Source organism: Nansenia antarctica (assembly GCF_963989245.1).
Source record: "Nansenia antarctica genome assembly, chromosome: 4".
In the NCBI taxonomy this organism is placed as follows: domain Eukaryota; kingdom Metazoa; phylum Chordata; class Actinopteri; order Argentiniformes; family Microstomatidae; genus Nansenia; species Nansenia antarctica.
The window spans coordinates 30687658-30706700 of record NC_137689.1 but is presented as its reverse complement, the minus strand read 5'-3'; the positions used below and the strand labels follow the sequence as shown (position 1 = coordinate 30706700).

Genomic DNA, 19043 nt, shown 5'->3' with positions numbered 1-19043 from the left:
GGCATTGTATGAGGAATCAGAAAATATATGTTTCCATTTGCACAGATGTCTGAAAGGCGGCCATCTTGGCATTTACAAAATGGCCGCCATAATACACACGTTTTGTAATATATTGGCTTCTAAATAAGCTAGAACATTGAGCATTTTAACTGCTAAACCTACATTTTCAGGGTCAAGGAATCCAATGGTTGTAGTTACAAAGCAATTTTTTGTATTCTTCTTCTTCAAAAAAAAAAGTATATGGGCACAGGCAGCCATTGCTCTGCAGGATCCATAGGCTAATAGGATCCCCTGCAAAATTGGTACTCCAAACATGAGGATGGCATGCTTAAACCAACAACCACAGACGTCCTCCCAGCCCCAAAGTCCATCATTGAGATGGTACAATGCAAATGCAAAACTGACTGTTCTTCTGGCAGATGTTCATGCAGAGCTAAGAACTTAGCCTGTACCGACATGTGTCAGTGCAGCAGCCAGTGCCAGAACGATGACGATTCCCAAGCCGTGACGCACGAAAGTGATGATGATGAACTAATCTAACAGCCCAGCTCACATTGGCACGCATTGGACTCGCCATTCACATATCACATTACACATAGCATAAACGCTTATACATAGTCAAGAGACAAAACCCGCCTGTCATTACACATAGAGTAAATACACATCCCACAAACAGAACAACCAGCACACCATACACTCCCCACATTCCTCCCATTCATTTATTTTGTTTCATTCCCTATTTTTATCATTAAATATGATATACTGAGCTTATTCTCCATGCCGCACCCGCCTTGAAGTCCTGGCTGAGAGCGTTCCTCACTTCCTGTTTGCGCCAACTCAAGATCCCCAAAATCTGGCGAAGAGCCCTAGTTGTTGCGATCCCTAAACCGAATAAGCCTGAAGGGGACCCTAAGAGTTACCGTCCCATCTCTCTGTTATGCATCCCCTTCAAGATCCTCGAGACGGGGCCGTCTTTATAGACCTGACGGCTGCCTACGATACCGTATGGCATCGCGGCCTCACCTGCAAGCTGCTCCGCCTGCTGCCGGACAGGCACATGGTCAGAATGATCATGGAGCTCATCCGTAACCGCAGCTTTACCCTTACCACCGGTTGCGGACAGCTAAGCAGGCTTCGACGCCTTAAGAACGGCGTCCCTCAGGGATCGGTCCTGGCCCCCCTCCTCTATAATATCTACACCTATGACCTGCCCAACACACTCTCGCTGAAGTACGCCTACGCAGACGACCTCGCAGTGGTGTACTCTGCTGGAAATTGGCAGTCTGTGGAGGGGATTCTGAGCCAGGTGGCATACTTCCGGAAATGGAGATTGAAGCTTAGCGAGGCAAAGACGGTGTCGGCTGCCTTCCACCTTAACAACAGGGAGGCTAAATGTGAGCTTAGAGTATACCTAGATGGAACTCCCCTGCCATGTTCCGCTGAGCCAATCTATCTCGGCGTGACATTGGACAGGACGCTCACGTTTCGCCGGCACCTCGAGTCACTGCGCAAGAAGTTAACAGCTCGTGTGGCGTTGATGAGGCGACTGGTTGGCTCAGGCTGGGGCGCCGGCGCAAAGACCTTGCGCACGGCAGCCCTAGCCCTCGTTTATTCAACTAGTGAATACTGCGCCCCAGTATGGTGTCGCAGTGCCCACACCCGCCTCATCGACTCGCCTATAAACGAAGCCTTGCGGTTTGTGACAGGATGCCTGCGTCCTACCCCCGTGGACAACCTTCCCATCCTAGCAGGCATCCAGCCCGCAGGCCTCCGCCGCATGGGAGCCACAGCACGTCTCGCCTGCCGGGCCGTGGAGCTTAATAACCATCTGCTCCACGATAGGCTCACTATAACAGCGGAGCCCTCCCGGCGTCTCAAGTCGAGACACCCATTTGTGCCTGCCGCACAGGATCTCAGGCAGCAATGCAGAGATCTTAAAATCAGTCCGGCAGGATGGGCGGATTATATGTGGCGAGCGGAGTGGGAGGCAAACACCTCCAAACTCCGCGACCACATCCCAGTCGCCGGCCCTGAGCCCCTCGGGATGGACTTGCCAAGGCTATCCTGGGTGAGGCTCAATCGTCTCCGGACCGGCGTCGGGCGTTTCCGCTCATCAATGCACAGATGGGGCTTGGCCCCAAATGTGTCGTGCGAGTGTGGCGCAGAGGACCAAACCGCAGACCATGTTATCCTGGATTGCCCGGTGTACCACCCACCCAACGGGATGCATGGTCTGTCAGTACTAGATGACGAGACGATGACGTGGCTTCTGGAGGGGTGTCCAGAAATATAGCCCGGGTGAGCCCCTCAACCAGGTCTCGGGGTGGTAAAAGGGTAGCCCCTCGGCCCCGAGCCTGGTGAAGTGGGGAGGAAAACAACTACCCATACGCCGAAAGAAGATCATTAAATATGCCATTAGGCTAAATATTTACCTGCCTCTGTATTGCCTTACTGGTTGCTGGCTGTTGCCATAACATCCAAAAATGTATAGATTAGCAAATCCCCCCAAAAAGCCAACAAAAGTTCAAATCATAACATCGAGACTATCTAATGCAGGAGGTTGTCATGATCATACTGTGGTCTGTGGACTCACGTATGGAAGTAATAGAAAAACTACAATTTCTTAAAGTATAAGTTACACATTTTTATGTGATGATATATATTTAAAAAAAAAGAATACAAAAAATAGCTTTGTAACTACAATCATTGGATTCCTTGACCCTGAAAATGTAGGTTTAGTAGTTAAAATCAATGTTCTAGCTTATTTAGAAGCCAAGATATTACAAAACGTGTGTATTATGGCGGCCGTTTTGTAAATGCCAAGATGGCCGCCTTTCAGACATCTGTGCAAATGGAAACATATATTTTCTGATTCCTCATACAATTCCCTTTCCAAAAATGTATAGATTAGCAAATCCCCAAAAAATTCCCACGAAATTATATAACAAACCTGACTATTAATATGTAGTGTTACTTTTCCTTTCATTCTCCAACAGTGTTGTGTCTTGTTGTTCTCTCTAACTTACAAGATACACTTTATAATAATAATACTCTGGTCTCTGGAGCAACGTTCAACGAGCATCTTTATTCAGCATCCCAACGACAACTAGACCACACTAGTCGATCGATGATAACATTGTCAAGATGTAATGCTACGGAGAAAATAGCAATCAATCCCAGATCTATGCTAAACATAGCGATATACTACATCCCCCCTTTTAAGCATTAAAAGTATCTCTTGGGTCAACTGAAAATTAGTCTCTGAAAAGATGAAACAGACACTAAGTGTCACTGGGCCTTATGGCTTCAGTCGATGGATTGATCTTCTTTAAAACTGTACTCACTACTAATGTATATGATCTAAACAATAATAGTGCAGACCTGACTATAACTTGTCAAGTAACTTGTGAACTTCACTTGGAGTAAAATCAAACTTGTAAACATACCACACTTTCTAAATGTGTCCAACTATCATCTAGTAACTAACTGAACTAAGGGTCAGAGGTCACCAGTACTTAACCCTGGTGGAGCACAACCTTCAGCGTTGGCCCATCTCAAAGTCTTGATACCTTGCCGGAAGCGCCACAGCCCTGCCACTTCTGGTGCGGCAGGTAGGAGTGGAGCTCTCGCCCTCACAGGAGGACGGGTGCTGAGCTGGATGATCTGGTGACTCTGGGGGTCCTCCCAGCGGGCTCACAGGTGCAGGCTGCTCCAGTGGCTCAGGATCTCGCTCTTGATGCAGACTTGGATGAATACGCCTGAGATGACGTCTGTTCCTTCTGAAGACAACACCAGACGGGCTTCTCACGTTGTATGACCGTGGCTCTTCTCGTTGGTTTAGGACTCAGGCTGGCATCCATCCACGTCTCGTTTCCATGTGAACCGTTGCACCAGGAGCAAACTCAGGTAAGGGCTGTGAGTTGCGGTTGTAGTAGTGCTCCTGTCTGGTTTGGAGATCTTTCAGCCTGGCATGAACTCCTCTCGGGGTAGCTGGCTGTAGAACAGCTGTAGAGCAGGGCAGCGTGCTTCGTAGTACTCTTCCCATAAGCACCTGAGCTGGGGAAACATCTGTGCCTGTTATTGGAGTGTTTCTCAATGCTAGCAGGGCTAGGTGGGGGTCTATGTTGGTCTGCAAAGCTTTCTTGAGTGCATGTTTGACCGTCTTCACCATCCTCTCTGCCAGACCGTTGGATTGCAGGGCTGGAGTGAATGAGCTGTATTCCCCAGGATGCTGCAAACTCCCTCATCTCTGCATTTGCAAAAGGAACATGGTCGCTTACCAGCTCTTTTGGGATCCCGTGCCTCGCGTAGACTGCTTTCATCTTGCGGATGACTGTGTGGGCGGTCTTGTCAGGTAGATGGAGCACTCTGGGTACTTGGACAGATAGTCCACCATGACAAGGTATGACTGGCCCTGGAGCTCAAAGATGTCAGCCCCGACCTTTAGCCATGGTAGCTCAGGGATATCATGTGACATGAGGGGCTCTCTCTGGTTCTGTGGTTGGAGTTGTTGACACAGAGAGCATCTCTCCACTGTGTTCTCGATGTCACGAGTGTGAGAGAAAATTATTATATGTAAAAGAAATTTTTCTACATTTAAGATTCAAACTTTGGATATCTAGGGCAAAGCTATAGAAGCTGATTTCCTGTTTGTAACCACACAATGAAACCAGTTTCTCTACTTGAAGCTTGACATTGGCTAGACAACAGACACATTTAAATGATTACAAAGACCTGATTGCTCTCTTTTCTCCCGGAATGGACTAAGCCATCTAGAACAGTTTTGGACTTTTGTGTTTCCCCAGACCCAATACTCTAAGACCAGACTAAACCAGTTTGTGGCTATTGTGTTCCTTTTTCACCTTTGTGTCCCTAGGAGAAAGTGGGGGCCGATTCCCCCTTAACCTTCATCCCCCATCATCTTCCTCAATGTACAAAACCACACCCATTGCTCATGATTGGTTTAGAACTCAACCGAGGGCGGACTTGTTACCTGAAGGCATACATACTGAGATGAAATGAATGAGCTGGACTTTTACGAGGAACTTTGAATCGTTCAGATGCGTCTGACGAACCTGTAAACTTCCTCCTTCTGCAGAAGAATATTAAATATATTTTCTTATACATCTTGAAACGAAACAGGCTGCCATTATTGAATACATTTGTTTATTACAGTTTGGCGACGAGGAACAGGGAGCGGCTGCGAGGGTATCCTGTTTTGTCCGCTTTCAGCAATTTTTCAGCTGACGAGCTGCTTTGAGACGGAACAAGACTCTCGCGTTTCACCTAGCAAGTGACGCGGTTAAGAGATCCCCTCTATTTTTTTTGATTGGCTGAGAGCGGATGATCAGGGCCTTGGCACGCTGTCTACGTAAACACACGAACAAGGGTAAGCCTGTCGATTTTCATTTGTATACGGAACGGTATTTAATCGGAGAAAGATACCCGATTGGAGAGGTCTTTGTTTCCGGGTGCACTTTGTGATGCATGGCTTGTGGCGTTTTTAGACGATTTACATGTTATCGTGGCTATAATTGCACCTGGCAAAACCATAAGACTGCTCTTTTTGTGTATATGATTAGTGGAACTGAAAAGAGGTTTAGTTATATATATATATACGTGTATCTTTTGACGTTGCTGTTATCTGGTTACAGAAAAAGTATTAACCAGAGGGAGTGGCTGCTGACCTGATTGCAGAGAGGGACTAATCAGGGGGAGTTGCTGTTCACCTGGTTACAGAGAGGGCCTAACCAGGGAGAGATTGGGTTTATTACACAGAGGTTTAGTGGAACTGAAAAGAGGTTTAAGTTCTGTGTAAAAGTGGGGAGGTGGGAACATATTTTCAGTACTTTTCCATAAAATTCATTGAGCCAGCCAGGAGTTCTGAATTTTCCATGTATGATAATAGAGTTTTCATTGAGCTAACCAAAGTTCTGAACTCCAGTTTTAATTAGTTAATCAGTGTTAATACTTCAGTTTTTCTGTTGACTCAGTGCATATGTAAAAGGCAGTGCTGATCTTACAAGATTGCTACCTACCAGCCACCCCTCCCCTGAAGCCCAGTCTAATCTCCACAGACTAAGTCTGTTTGTGAATTGTATTGTAATTGTTTTGAATTTTCTTATTTGTGATAAGACATTACAGCTGTTTTCATTCCTTGTGTGTGTTTTTTTAAGCTATTTTAACTAATAGTGCTATTTGTAGCTATATTGTTCCTTTGAATATATCTTGATTAATTCAGAAGAGGGTTTACTTCAGTGGGGTGATAAGGGTTTTGCATGTTATAATTGTGGGGGCAACCATTCCTACAAATTCTGCCCAACACCACAACAGCAATTTTAGGAAATAGTCTATAATTGTTGTTTCTCCATGTACAGCTCCAGTTTTTTGTATATCTTTGATGGTTTAAGAATGTTCTTGTTTTCCGACACTTTTAGGAAAATTGTTGAGTTTTGAATTTTCTTGTTGTGAAAAGAGACCCTAGCGGTTTTTGAGTTTCTGTTTTCTATTTTAAAAACAATTTTCTTTGCATTAGGCAAGGTTTTATATTTTCTAACCCAAGTCATGGGGAGCTGCTTTCTTGCGCAGAAAGACCCTGAGAGTTATTTCTATTCTCAAGAAGGTGGGTTTATGTGTAAAACTCTGGGAGAAGTGATCACTCTCCATTTTGTTTTTTTTGCATAAACCTGTCCAAAATTATATAGATCTGTTTGGTATTCATGCATTGTTCAGACCATGATGTATTGAAAAAAGAACCATGTGGCCTGTCGTATCAGAGGCTCATAAAATACTATATTTTTGATTGCTAACTCCCACTAACTCATTAACAATTAACCCTGGTTTTTCTTGTTTTTGAATGATTTTTCAGTAAGTATATTTTGACATCATAAAACATGACACATTTGTTTATGATTTTCAAATCACACGAAAATGTTCTACCGTTTCCTATTTTAATATTAAGATGTTGGTTTGATTAGACATAAAATTCTGTTGCAGTTTTTATTTTATTTGTTAACTGTCTCCTCAGACAGACCAGTGGTGGCCCTGTATTACTGCAGATACACTTGATTTTTGCCACGGCAAGAATGTGATATATATTTCAGAGTGGAAGCCGTTTTACAAGAATCCAGAGACGGCGTGCTACGCAATATCCAGCCGGATGATTGAGTGATGAACCAGGGCCACCAGAGAGGGAAGCGACGACCAGGGTTACCAGACCCACCAGAGAACACAGAGGAGATGACGATAAGGGTGCCAGGCCCAGCAGAGAAGGAAGCAGCCACCAGGGTGCCAGGCCCAGCAGAGAAGGAAGCAGCCACCAGGGTGCCAGGCCCGGCAGAGAAGGAAGCAGCCACCAGGGTGCCAAACCCGCCGGAAAAGGAAGACCCGGCAGAGAACCACCAAACGACCATCGACGACAATGTTCCAGTTTCAACAGCCCGGGCCGCCGAGCCTTCAAGACACATGATCATTTCTGGATTATTGCCATGACAATTCTAATGGGTTCACAAACTATGGTTTCACAAGCCTCACATGACCCACAGAACCAACATCCAAAGAGAGAACCAACGCCTGAGACCATGGTTAAAAAAAAAGAAATGGACATTGATTCTAACCAGATGGGAATACAATCTCACCCGAACTATGCCACTAGTATCATGAGAGATTTTGCTTCGAGGATGAATTACTCTGATTGTTGGATCTGTCAACAGATACCTGTGAGTCCAGCCAGGGTCCAAAGTGTGGACACCTATACTAGTGAGGATGCTGGTGAGTGCCTGCATCATGTTTTTCGATGGTGCTAAAGACCACTCCCCAGACCATGCCCAACATGGAAGGAGACAGACAACTGCCTGAACCTCAATGACACTGACAGACGACGACCGATTAGGAAGAGATTGAAGAGCAAGCAAATTCTCCAACTGGGGTCAAGTGCTAGTAACCTCTGACCCTGAAGATACAAGAATCAAGAAGGCGTCGGTCGTTTGGATTTATTTTAATTTCTTGGTCTTGTGTATGATGTACTGTGTTAAATTTTAAGTTTGGTTGTTAATTTTAGAATTTTTTGGGTTGTGATGATTTTTTATTATTCTTTCTCCAAAAATGTCTTGAACCATATTTTTCTAATTGTTCTTGTTTTAAGAGTTTACATCTTAAAAAAGTGTGGAATGTGAGAGAAAATTATTATATGTAAAAGACATTTTTCTACATTTAAGATTCAAACTTTGGATATCTAGGGCAAAGCTATAGAAGCTGATTTCCTGTTTGTAACCACACAATGAAACCAGTTTCTCTACTTGAAGCTTGACATTGGCTAGACAACAGACACATTTAAATGATTACAAAGACCTGATTGCTCTCTTTTCTCCCGGAATGGACTAAGCCATCTATAACAGTTTTGAACTTTTGTGTTTCCCCAGACCCAATACTCTAAGACCAGACTAAACCAGTTTGTGGCTATTGTGTTCCTTTTTCACCTTTGTGTCCCTAGGAGAAAGTGGGGGCCGATTCCCCCTTAACCTTCATCCCCCATCATCTTCCTCAATGTACAAAACCACACCCATTGCTCATGATTGGTTTAGAACTCAACCGAGGGCGGACTTGTTACCTGAAGGCATAAATACTGAGATGAAATGAATGAGCTGGACTTTTACGAGGAACTTTGAATCGTTCAGATGCGTCTGACGAACCTGTAAACTTCCTCCTTCTGCAGAAGAATATTAAATATCTTTTCTTATACATCTTGAAACGAAACAGGCTGCCATTATTGAATAAATTTGCTCTTACACGAGTCATTCCCGGCCAGTACACAACTTGTCGGGCCTGTGCCTTTGTCCTCTGGATACCTTGATGTGCGAGGTGTAGTCTCTCTAGCATCACCTGTCTGGCGGCTTGAGGAATCACAATTCGGTCGCCGGTCATGAGTAGTCCGTCCCTGATGTGGATAATGTGCCGCTGAGGCCAGTATTGGTAGAGACTGGCGGGCACACTGCGTCGTCTTTGGGGCCAGCCGCTGCGGTGTCTCTCAGCCACTGCCTGTAGTGTCTCGTCAGCTGCTGTGGCTTCTTTGAGCATCTTGAGCATGTCTGAGCTCATGGCAGCAGTAGCCTCCATCGTGTGGATCACTCTCTCCTCGAAGAGGTCCTCTTTTCCACTGTCGGCCTGTTCGGTGACAAACGCGCGGGAAAGGGTGTCGGCGACGTGCATGTCTTTTCCTGGCGTATATGTTATTTTCAAATCATACCGTTGAAGCTGGAGCAACATGCGCTGTAGTCTTGCTGGGGCTTTGCTCAGGTGTTTCTTAAAAATCACTTCAAGTGGCTTGTGATCAGATTGGACAGTGACAGTGTTGCCGTAAACATACTGGTGGAAGCGTTTGGCTGCGAACACTATCGCCAGCAACTCCTTCTCTATTTGGGCGTAGTTTCTCTCAGCTTCTGTGAGAGCTCGTGAGGCATAGCACAGTGGTCTCCCCTCCTGGAGAAGACAAGCTCCCAGTCCATCTTTTGACGCGTCAGCCTGTATGGTGAGAGGCATGGCTTGGTCATAGAACTTCAGCACAGGGGCGTTGGTGAGGGCTGACTTGTTTAAAGCATCATCATGTTCATGGTTCCACTGCCAAGCTGCATCTTTCCTCAGCAGCTGTCTGAGCGGGGCAGTCACTGAAGCTTCATCAGGGATATACTGAGCCAAATACCTCGTCATCCCCAACAGCCTCTGCAGCCCTGTCTTGTCCTCTGGTGGCGGCATGTAGTTGATGGCCGTCACCTTTGTGTCATCCAGTTTCACTCCCTCTGGTGTAATGACGTGGCCCATGTATCTGACAGTGTTGAATTTGTACTGGATTTTTTCCTTTTTGAACTTGACGTTGGCTCTCTGTGCCCTCTCCATGACCTTGTGAAGGATGCCATCATGTTCCTCTTCTGTGGCGGCGGCGATTATCATATTGTCTGCGATGATATGGACTCCTTCGATGTCTCCAAAAGCCTCACAGTTTTTCTGCTGAAAAACTTCGCTGGCAGACTTGATGCCAAAAGGAAGTCTCTTTAAGCGGAATCTTCCCCACGGCATACTGAATGTGCACAGCACAGATGATGGCTCGTCAAGTCTCACCTGCCAATATCCGTCCTTCTCCTGTAGGATCGTGAATATTGACTTCCCAGAGAGCTTGCTCTGGACTTCCTCCGGGGTTGGTATCGAGTAGTGCTGCCTCTTGATTGCCTCATTCAGATCACGAGGATCCAAACACACCCTCAGTGATCCGTTCTTTTTCTCAGTGATGACGAGGCTATTCACCCACTCGGTCAGGTCTGTCACAGGTGCTATGACGTCCTTTTTTACAAGCTCTTTCAGGGTTGTTTTCAGTCTGTCCACGACACTGACTGGGATCTTTCTGCATCCGTGGACGACTGGGGCCACACTTGGGTCTGTGTGTATGTGGTGCACACCGGGGAACTCACCCAGGCCACTGAAGACAGATGCGTACCGCTCCACCAGCTCCTCTTTTGTAGCTGGTGCCTTGACTGCAAGCGTCTCTATTCTCCTCACGAGCTGCAGTGTCTCGCACGCTTCTCTGCCCAAGATGGGCGTGGTGGACTGTGCAGTCACATTTTTTTTTAGATTTGCTCTTGCTCTATTGGGTGTCTCACACGTGAATGCCACTGTTCCTTTCGGTTTCAGGCGTGCTCCTCCATAGGCAATGAGAAGTGTCTGTGTAGGCTCTAGTCGTGGGAGGCCCGGTATCTTCTCGAAAATGCACATTGGAAGCACGTTCGCCTCCGCCCCCGTGTCCAGCTTGAATCTGACTGGGGTGTCTCTGAGGTTGACTGTGGTGTACCACGCGTTGTCTGTCTGCTGCGTTATCTTATCTACCCTAACACAGAACACCGAGCCTACAAATAAAGAATCTACCTCGCTCTCAAGTTGACTGACGTCCCTTGCTGTGACTGTCCCATGCTGTGGTGCGCCACACACTTTGGACCAATGGTTTCTCTTGTTGCATTTGTGGCATGTGGTCCCGAAGGCAGGACATTGGCGGGGCAGGTGTGTCCCTCCACACTTCCCGCATGTGTTTGTGCTGTCCGTCTGCTCATTTGCTCTTCCTGACGATCTTTGTTTTCTGTATCCTCTTCTCATCTCAGAGTAGTTAGTAGTTCCTCTGGACAGTGCTTGAACTGGGGCGTCTGCGTGCCCTGTCCCCATAGCTTGCAGCTGTGACTTGGCAGCTTCTGCAGCTCTGCATATGGTTAGTGCTCTGTCCAGGGTTAGGTCTGTCTCTCTCAATAGTCTCTCTTTCATGCGAGGATCAGTTAGGCTAAACACCATTTTGTCTCTCAATGTGTCATTCTCACATGCACCAAACTCACAGTCTCTGCATTTCTGGCGGAGTTCAGTCACAAACTTGTCGACACTCACTCCCTCTGACATAGAATGGGACCAGAATTGGTGACGTTCAAAAACAATGTTCTTTTTGGGGATACAGTATGCTTCAAATGCATCCATGACCTCTTTCATTGTCTCGTATGCTGGGTCTTCAAAATCAATGGTGAATGTATTATATACCTCTAATGCCTCTTCTCCTATGGTGTGCAGCATGATGGCTATTTTCACATACTCATCTTTATCACCTGCACCAGCGGCAATCATATACAGTTCAAAACGTTGTTTCCACCGGCGCCAATTCTCACTCACGTTTCCAGAGAGCATGAGCGGCGCGGGAGGCTTGAACTGTTCCATGGTTTGCTTTCACTCGCTAGCTACTACGAACGAACGTCGCACAGGGTCGATAGCTAACTATAGTTCTCCACAAAGTTTCTGCGTAGATCGACGGCGCCTCGCAATTCCTTATATTTGTGAAGAAGTCACATCTTCTGACACCATGTTGTATCTTGTTGTTCTCTCTAACTTACAAGATACACTTTATAATAATAATACTCTGGTCTCTGGAGCAACGTTCAACGATCATCTTTATTCAGCATCCCAACGACAACTAGACCACACTAGTCGATCGATGATAACATTGTCAAGATGTAATGCTACGGAGGCAATAGCAATCAATCCCAGATCTATGCTAAACATAGCAATATACTACAAACAGATGATAGAAATCTTTCCCATCTCAATAATTAAACCAGTTTTCATCATTTTATTGTGACAAATCTAATTGTGAACTAAGCAATGATGTTGTCTTGACAAATGGATGCCAAATGGGGTTAGGCAGAAGAAATACACTTTAAATGTATGATGTTTCAGTAACCTTGACAACACTGTCAAATTATTCTTTTATTATGTGGAGAATGCTGTGTGGGGGTAATAAAAATGCATAGAGTCATATGGCCTTGTCATAACTCAAACAGAACATAATGAAAATACCTCCCTGCAATCTCTGCTCATTTAAGTCATGAAAAGACACAGTCCGTGCTCAAACACAGTTCCTGCGCTATCGTATTCATCTCTTGGTACTAAAGTCTCACTGGCATTGACAGAAATGCAGAGCAAACTTGGCAACCTCTGGATCATAATGTGCTGGCTGGCCAAGCCTGTCAGAAACACTTGCCAACAGACATACATGACTCTGCCAGGGCACCAGCTTGAGTCATGCTATCTCATTACCTTCTCAAGCGCTCTACAACAACTACACTCAAAGCTCTACTGCTGCCAATGGTGCATGTTGATACCGCCGTCATTTTAAGGTCTTTTTTTTTCATTTGCGTCTTTCAACGACAAAAGTAGGTTAAATAATCATCCTCCCAGGTAAGTCTTACCGGCTCAGCTGAGACATGAATAGATGACCTGTCTTTGATCGTCAAAGGATGTGCTTCTCAACAAGTAACACCAAAAGAAAGTTTCTTTCATACACTGCCCACGAAAAACTAATGGTCTCCACAGTGTTCAGCTCCAAAACAATGAATGAAATTTTTTTGGGGAAGAAATGTAAGGATCCCTGATCCAGTTGTCCTCTCTCCCTCTCTTAGGCATCAGAACTCGGGATGCTCTCAGTCTATTACACCTACATCTTCACCACCATGGTAAGGCACTATATTTATACACAAGCGGCGACAATCAAGCCTAATTACATCATTATCAATGTCCTGCAGTGTCGCAGCTTGTAAACGGGTGTAACCTAGCAATATAAAATGTTGCATGTATCATGTGACAAATTAAGAAAAAGATCACTTGAAATATATACAGTATGTCTCTTAAACATGCACATTTCAGAGGTTTTAGACCACATTGTGTGAATGTACATTTATTTAAATAATGAGCCTTTTGGACAAGCCACTGTCCTCTCTCTCTCTCTCTCTCTCTCTCTCTCTCTCTCTCTCTCTCTCTCTCTCTCTCTCTCTCTCTCTCTCTCTCTCTCTCTCTCCCAGGAGTTCTCTTTGCTGCAGCTGGATGACATCAACACCGATCGCCGGGTCAACATCCTGGGCTTTTCTGTCCTCAACCACAGCCATCCCTTCTTTCCTGACCTCCTCCTCAGCCTCAATCGCTCCTGGCAGGAGAACTGCGACCACGCTCCCTTCAACGGGGTCCCGGTGAGCAGTGACAATAATCAGAATAGATAACACAATGGTACATTTTCCTAAAACATTCAAAAGACACTTTACGTGGCCTGGGGTGGTCCAGTGGTCTAGCACCGCGGTCTGCAGTGCACACATATGCCCATGTCGGCATGGGTTAGAATCCGGCCTATGCCCTGCTGACATGCCCTCTCTCCTTACTTTCCTGTCTGTCTTCACTGTATCTGTCCAATAAAATTACAAATATGAGTGGGACTGCCCCCTCCCCTCCCACAAAAAGACACTTTACATAAACACACATGGTTGGTGCCACAGGAGGCGGGGGGCATTTAGAAATGCTCTTTTCTTAGGGCCAGGGTTTTTACTGTAGCTGACATGATTGTCTCAGGTCCAGGATATGCTTTTTCAGACCAGGGGACGACGACTGACCACTCTACGTGCCCATTTGGGCCTCAGGTTTTTCCTGGTGAGGTCACACAGACAACTTCCATCTCTACCAATTTGACACCGTAACATTGCACCATTCTGAAAAATCCCCATTCACACAACAGATGGGCTATATAGCGTTCGATTGCCAAATAGCTCAGCGAATGACAATGTCATCTCTCGGTGCTCCCGTTCATTCAGTATATTTCTCAAGAAAAGCCAGGAGATCCAATTGTCTGGCGTCGGCTTTTCAGACTGTAGTGGTGTATTTGTGCCAGTCAAGTGTGTTCAATTCAATCGCGTTCACAGTAAGGGTTTTGACATTCTAACGCCAGTAATTGCGCGAGCAGGAGACACAACAACAGCCTCCCAGGCCCACACACACAGTGTTAAAAACAACATTAGCATTAATACCCAGAGTTTTCTAGTTTTGCTTCAACACCTTCAGATTAATTAAGTGATTTCAAAATGCCTTTTTAATTAAAGTGATTTCTCACTGCCTGGGAAGGAAGCTGTGTGTTGATCTGACACAGACCCCGCGTCCCACTGAGCCCCCCCTCCTGCACGGTGGGCTTTGTTACAATGTTGTTACAGAGGGAGCCGGCTTCCTCTCTCTCCAGAGGAACATTGTTTTATCTATTAGGATAGGATTTCCTGTCTCTCTCTTCTCTCTCTTCTCTCTCTCCTTCTCCCCCCCCCTCTCTCTATATATATTCCTCTCTCTCTCTCCAGTGCTCTCTATGACTCGTACTTAGTATTCACGAGGAAGCTAGCTACCTCCCCAGGTTCTAAAGAATATTGTTTTATGTATTTTCATATTTTATATAGTGCGTGAGGTGAGTTCCCCCCCATACATAGTGAAAGTGTCATGCTTTTGAGACAATAAACACTTCAAAAACGTACAGCCTTTAGGTGACGAATGCTGTGCAGTACTGTGCAATAATGAATCACTTTGCTGCATCTAAATGCGCTCCCCCTCTCCCTTTGTCTTTTCTCTCTCTCTCTCTCTCTCTTTCTCTCTTTTTTCTCTCTCTCTTTCTCTTTTTTCTTTCTCTCTTTCTCTTTTCTCTCTCTCTCCCTCTCTTCCTGTACTCTTTTTTTTCCCACCCCCCCTTGCCCTCTCGGCAAACCCCCCTCTCTCTCTCCCCTCCCTTCCTCTCTCACCTCCCTCCCTCCCTCCGTCCCCCCCCCCCTCCTCCCAGCTCTCCCCGGCCCTGCTGTATGACGCGGTGCATGTGGTGGTGTCGGCGGTGAGAGAGCTCAACCGCAGCCAGAGCGTGGGCGCCACGCAGCTCTCCTGTCAGTCACCCAGGATCTGGGAGGACGGCACCAGTCTGATGAACTACCTGAGGATGGTGAGGAAGGCCCACAACACAGAGAGACATGCACACGCCATGACATACACACACACACACACACACACACACACTAGCCACACACATTCACTAGCCACACACATTGAAAAGAAGACACATGAACTCTCTCTCTCTCTTTCAAACAAACACACACACACACACACACACACACTAGTCACACACATTCATAGGCATAACCATGACCTCTCTCTCTCTCTCTCAAACACACTCACACACACACACACACCTCCTGACTTCCCTTGCTCCAGCACCACAAAGTACTACCAGAGCTGAGAGACAGAACGTTCTTTGATGGTACACTATGTTTGCTGTTGAGTCGAGTTATAGTCTCTATAGTCTCTATAGTCTTATAGCGCGTCGATAATGAAGACTCATTCCAGAAATGTATGAATGCATGAATATTTTCCCTCGTAATTTGCGCCGCATCTCCTCCGCCAAGACTACTACATTTGCCACAGAGCTCTCATCGGTATGCACAGACCGGCAACGCGCTCCTCTCTCTCTCTCTCTGACAGGTAGAAATGGAAGGCCTGACCGGCCACATAGAGTTCAGCAGCAAAGGCAGACGCCTCAACTACGCCCTGAGGGTCCTCCAGAGCAGCACAGAGGGGCTAAGGCAGGTAAAAGCTACGCACTTCCCCAAGTGTACAGACTCACAGACAACCTCACACTGACACAAGTGTACAGACTCACAGACAACCTCACACTGACACAAGTGTACAGACTCACAGACAACCTCACACTGACACAAGTGTACAGACTCACAGGCAGACACCTCACACTGGCCCAAGTGTACAGACTCACAGACAACCTCACACTGACACAAGTGTACAGACTCACAGGCAGACACCTCACACTGGCCCAAGTGTACAGACTCACAGACAACCTCACACTGACACAAGTGTACAGACTCACAGACAACCTCACACTGGCCCAAGTGTACAGACTCACAGACAACCTCACACTGACACAAGTGTACAGACTCACAAACAGACACCTCACACTGGCCCAAGGGTACAGACTCACAGACAACCTCACACTGGCCCGAGTGTACAGACTCACAGACAGACCACCTCACACTGGCCCGAGTGTACAGACTCACAGACAGACACCTCACACCAGCATACAGTAGTACATCAGGTTGATTGAATTGAGTTGGGTTTTTTTTTATGCAGAAATGTCAAATGTAATGCTGAGGTCTGTGGTTTAGCCACTGGAAAGAACGTCCTTGGAGAATACAACGGTCAGAGAATGGCAGAATAAAAAAAAAAAGTCCTTCGACAGAGGAGACTCTGGGAGAAAGCAATTATCTGGCAAATAGTGTGAATCAACAATGCCAGACTTGATAGAAAAGGGTGACCGAGGGTTAGAGTGACAGCACCTAATCACGACAGCTCTAGCAAGGCTGTTATCATTATGAACACTCGGGGGGGGGAGGTAGGGCAAATGTATTTGTACAGCACATATTCATACAAATGAATGTCGACTCGTAGTGCTTTACATAAAACATCAGATAAAATAACTATTAAAAGTGGAAACATTGAAACGGGTCATCATATACAATTAGATCAATTAAAAGCCAACCAAAGAAGTAAGATACAATAACAATTTAAAATGTTCAGGTTTAAAATCCATAAATAAAAAACTAATCAATCTAAAGAAACCTAGCCTATAACTCTTTAAAATAACACTCAATTAAAAGCCAAACAGAACATAAAAGTCTCCAGCATATGTTTCTAAATGGATACAGATGGGGCTGACCTAATGTTAGGCAGCTTGTTCCAGTGTTTTGCTGCATAGTGAGCTCACTCTAGGAACTGTCAGAGGTTCCTTTTTACCTACTAAAAGAGCTGCCTTAAATGACCCCCTCTTTAAAATGCTAACCTGCTATTTACACACAACGACCACTAGTTGGCCGCTTGTAAATTAGCCTGCTTCCTACACAGAAAAACTGCAAAATAGCTTTATATTAGCTTATCTTGAAGTGATATTGAAAATGTAACGATAATGGGTGGTAGAACACACATATCTAGGAAAAGTCATGAAAGGAGGGTCCTGACATTTGATCGAGTGCAAAGATAAAAATTAAAAAAATTACTCACAGGTCAAATGACCCCTCATGGCTGATTAAGTGTTAAAAGACCTCAGATGATCTTGGGGCTCTAGCAGGTTCATAAGGCACTAACATGTTTGAGATGTATTTTAGCCCTCCCCCATTTTGGCCCTACCAGGAGCATGATTTTAAAATCTATTGGGTGAGATATACCGGGGCCAGTGTAATGATCGAAGAATGGGAGAAATGCGATCAAACGTCCTAGTTTTAGACAGGACTTTTGCAGCAGCATTTTGAATAATTGTCCAAGTGCCTGTTGGGAGAGTCCTGAAAAAAGGCCATTGCAGTCGTCTAACCTGCTAGATAGAAAAGCGTGGATATGTTTTTCAAGATCCTGCTTGGACATATAACCCCTAATTCTCGCTATAATTTTAAGATGATAATATGCCGATTTTGTTGTTGACTTAATGTGGGAGTTAAAAATGAGCTACATTTATGTTCACCTTTCAGATGTTGTTGTAGGAGGCCTCTGATGCAGAAATTCCGTAGTAAACAATAAAAAAAAGTAGTACAAAATAAAATGTATTCATGAACTTGTGAATTATGATCATTCATTTTTTCATGATGAACTCAAACCCCTTCCTAAATTGACAGAATTAAAATTGAATAACCCTATTTCATTATGACGCAATCATGTAAACAGAATTGTATTTGGTGTGTGTGAGAGGTACCTGCCCATCAACAACTGCATTGCGGGGGTAGAGAATAGGACCCACTGACTATGGAAATGTGTTAAAATTAAATTAAATAAAAAACATTTACAGAATTTTGTTTTTGGTAGCTAAATGTGATGTTGTAAATTATGGATACCTGGAGCCTTACAGAGTTAAGTCTGAATCACACCGAGCTTTCTAACCTGATCTTTACTTTGTAGAGAACGGTATTCTAGGTGAGCAGCCTAGTCTCTCCTTTTTGGCTCCAAATATAATAGTCTCAGTTTTGTCTTTGTTTACAGTTTTTTTCAATTGCTAAAACACAAAAGCCAATTCTCTAAACCAAATGACCAGTTCTCTAAACACATTTAATAAAACTAGCTCCCATTTGCCAAAACCATAAACACATTTCACATGAAGACACAATTCACAAAACACAATCCTCCTTTTCTCATAAATCTAAACACATTTTGTCTTGCTAAAACACAAGTTGCAAAAAACTCTGCTCAAATTCTCAAATTAAAGCTCATGTGATGCAAAATGCTTGCCACAGTCAGCAAAATTTGAACACAATGAACACACCTAGCTTCATTCATTAAACATAACGACTCAAAATGTAAGACACTTGTTGCAAATGATTGTGGTGTGTGTGTGTGTGTGTGTGTGTGTGTGTGTGTGTGTGTGTGTGTGTTTGTGTGTGTGTGGTATAGTTCCATTAATAAAAAAAACATCACACCCTGAACATTGTTTTCAGTGAGTATTGTTGTGTGTAATGGATCCTCTGTAGTGTTTGCATTGAGTTGTGATACAGTACAGTAGTGTACATGTTACGGTACATGTGGGAATACGGTACATCTGTGAAAACTAGGGTTAAGGGCTCTGCACACAGCGTGCGATTTCTGTTGCGCGTCAACATTCCATTTTGAAGTTTGAATGGAAGTCTATGAGAACA

General features: G+C 45.0%; 1 protein-coding gene across 1 annotated transcript in view; it reads left to right on the top strand.

Moving 5' to 3' along the window:
- LOC308155963 (glutamate receptor ionotropic, kainate 4-like) overlaps nucleotides 1–19043 on the top strand; it is a gene marked incomplete at both ends in the record, with an annotated part of 149780 nt that overhangs the window by 63553 nt on the left and 67184 nt on the right. Inside the window, 4 exons of the mRNA XM_080529327.1 lie at nucleotides 12975–13028; nucleotides 13374–13538; nucleotides 15152–15304; nucleotides 15841–15945. Coding sequence (XP_080385453.1) covers nucleotides 12975–13028; nucleotides 13374–13538; nucleotides 15152–15304; nucleotides 15841–15945 — 477 coding nt within the window. The remainder of the gene's footprint in view (nucleotides 1–12974; nucleotides 13029–13373; nucleotides 13539–15151; nucleotides 15305–15840; nucleotides 15946–19043) is intronic.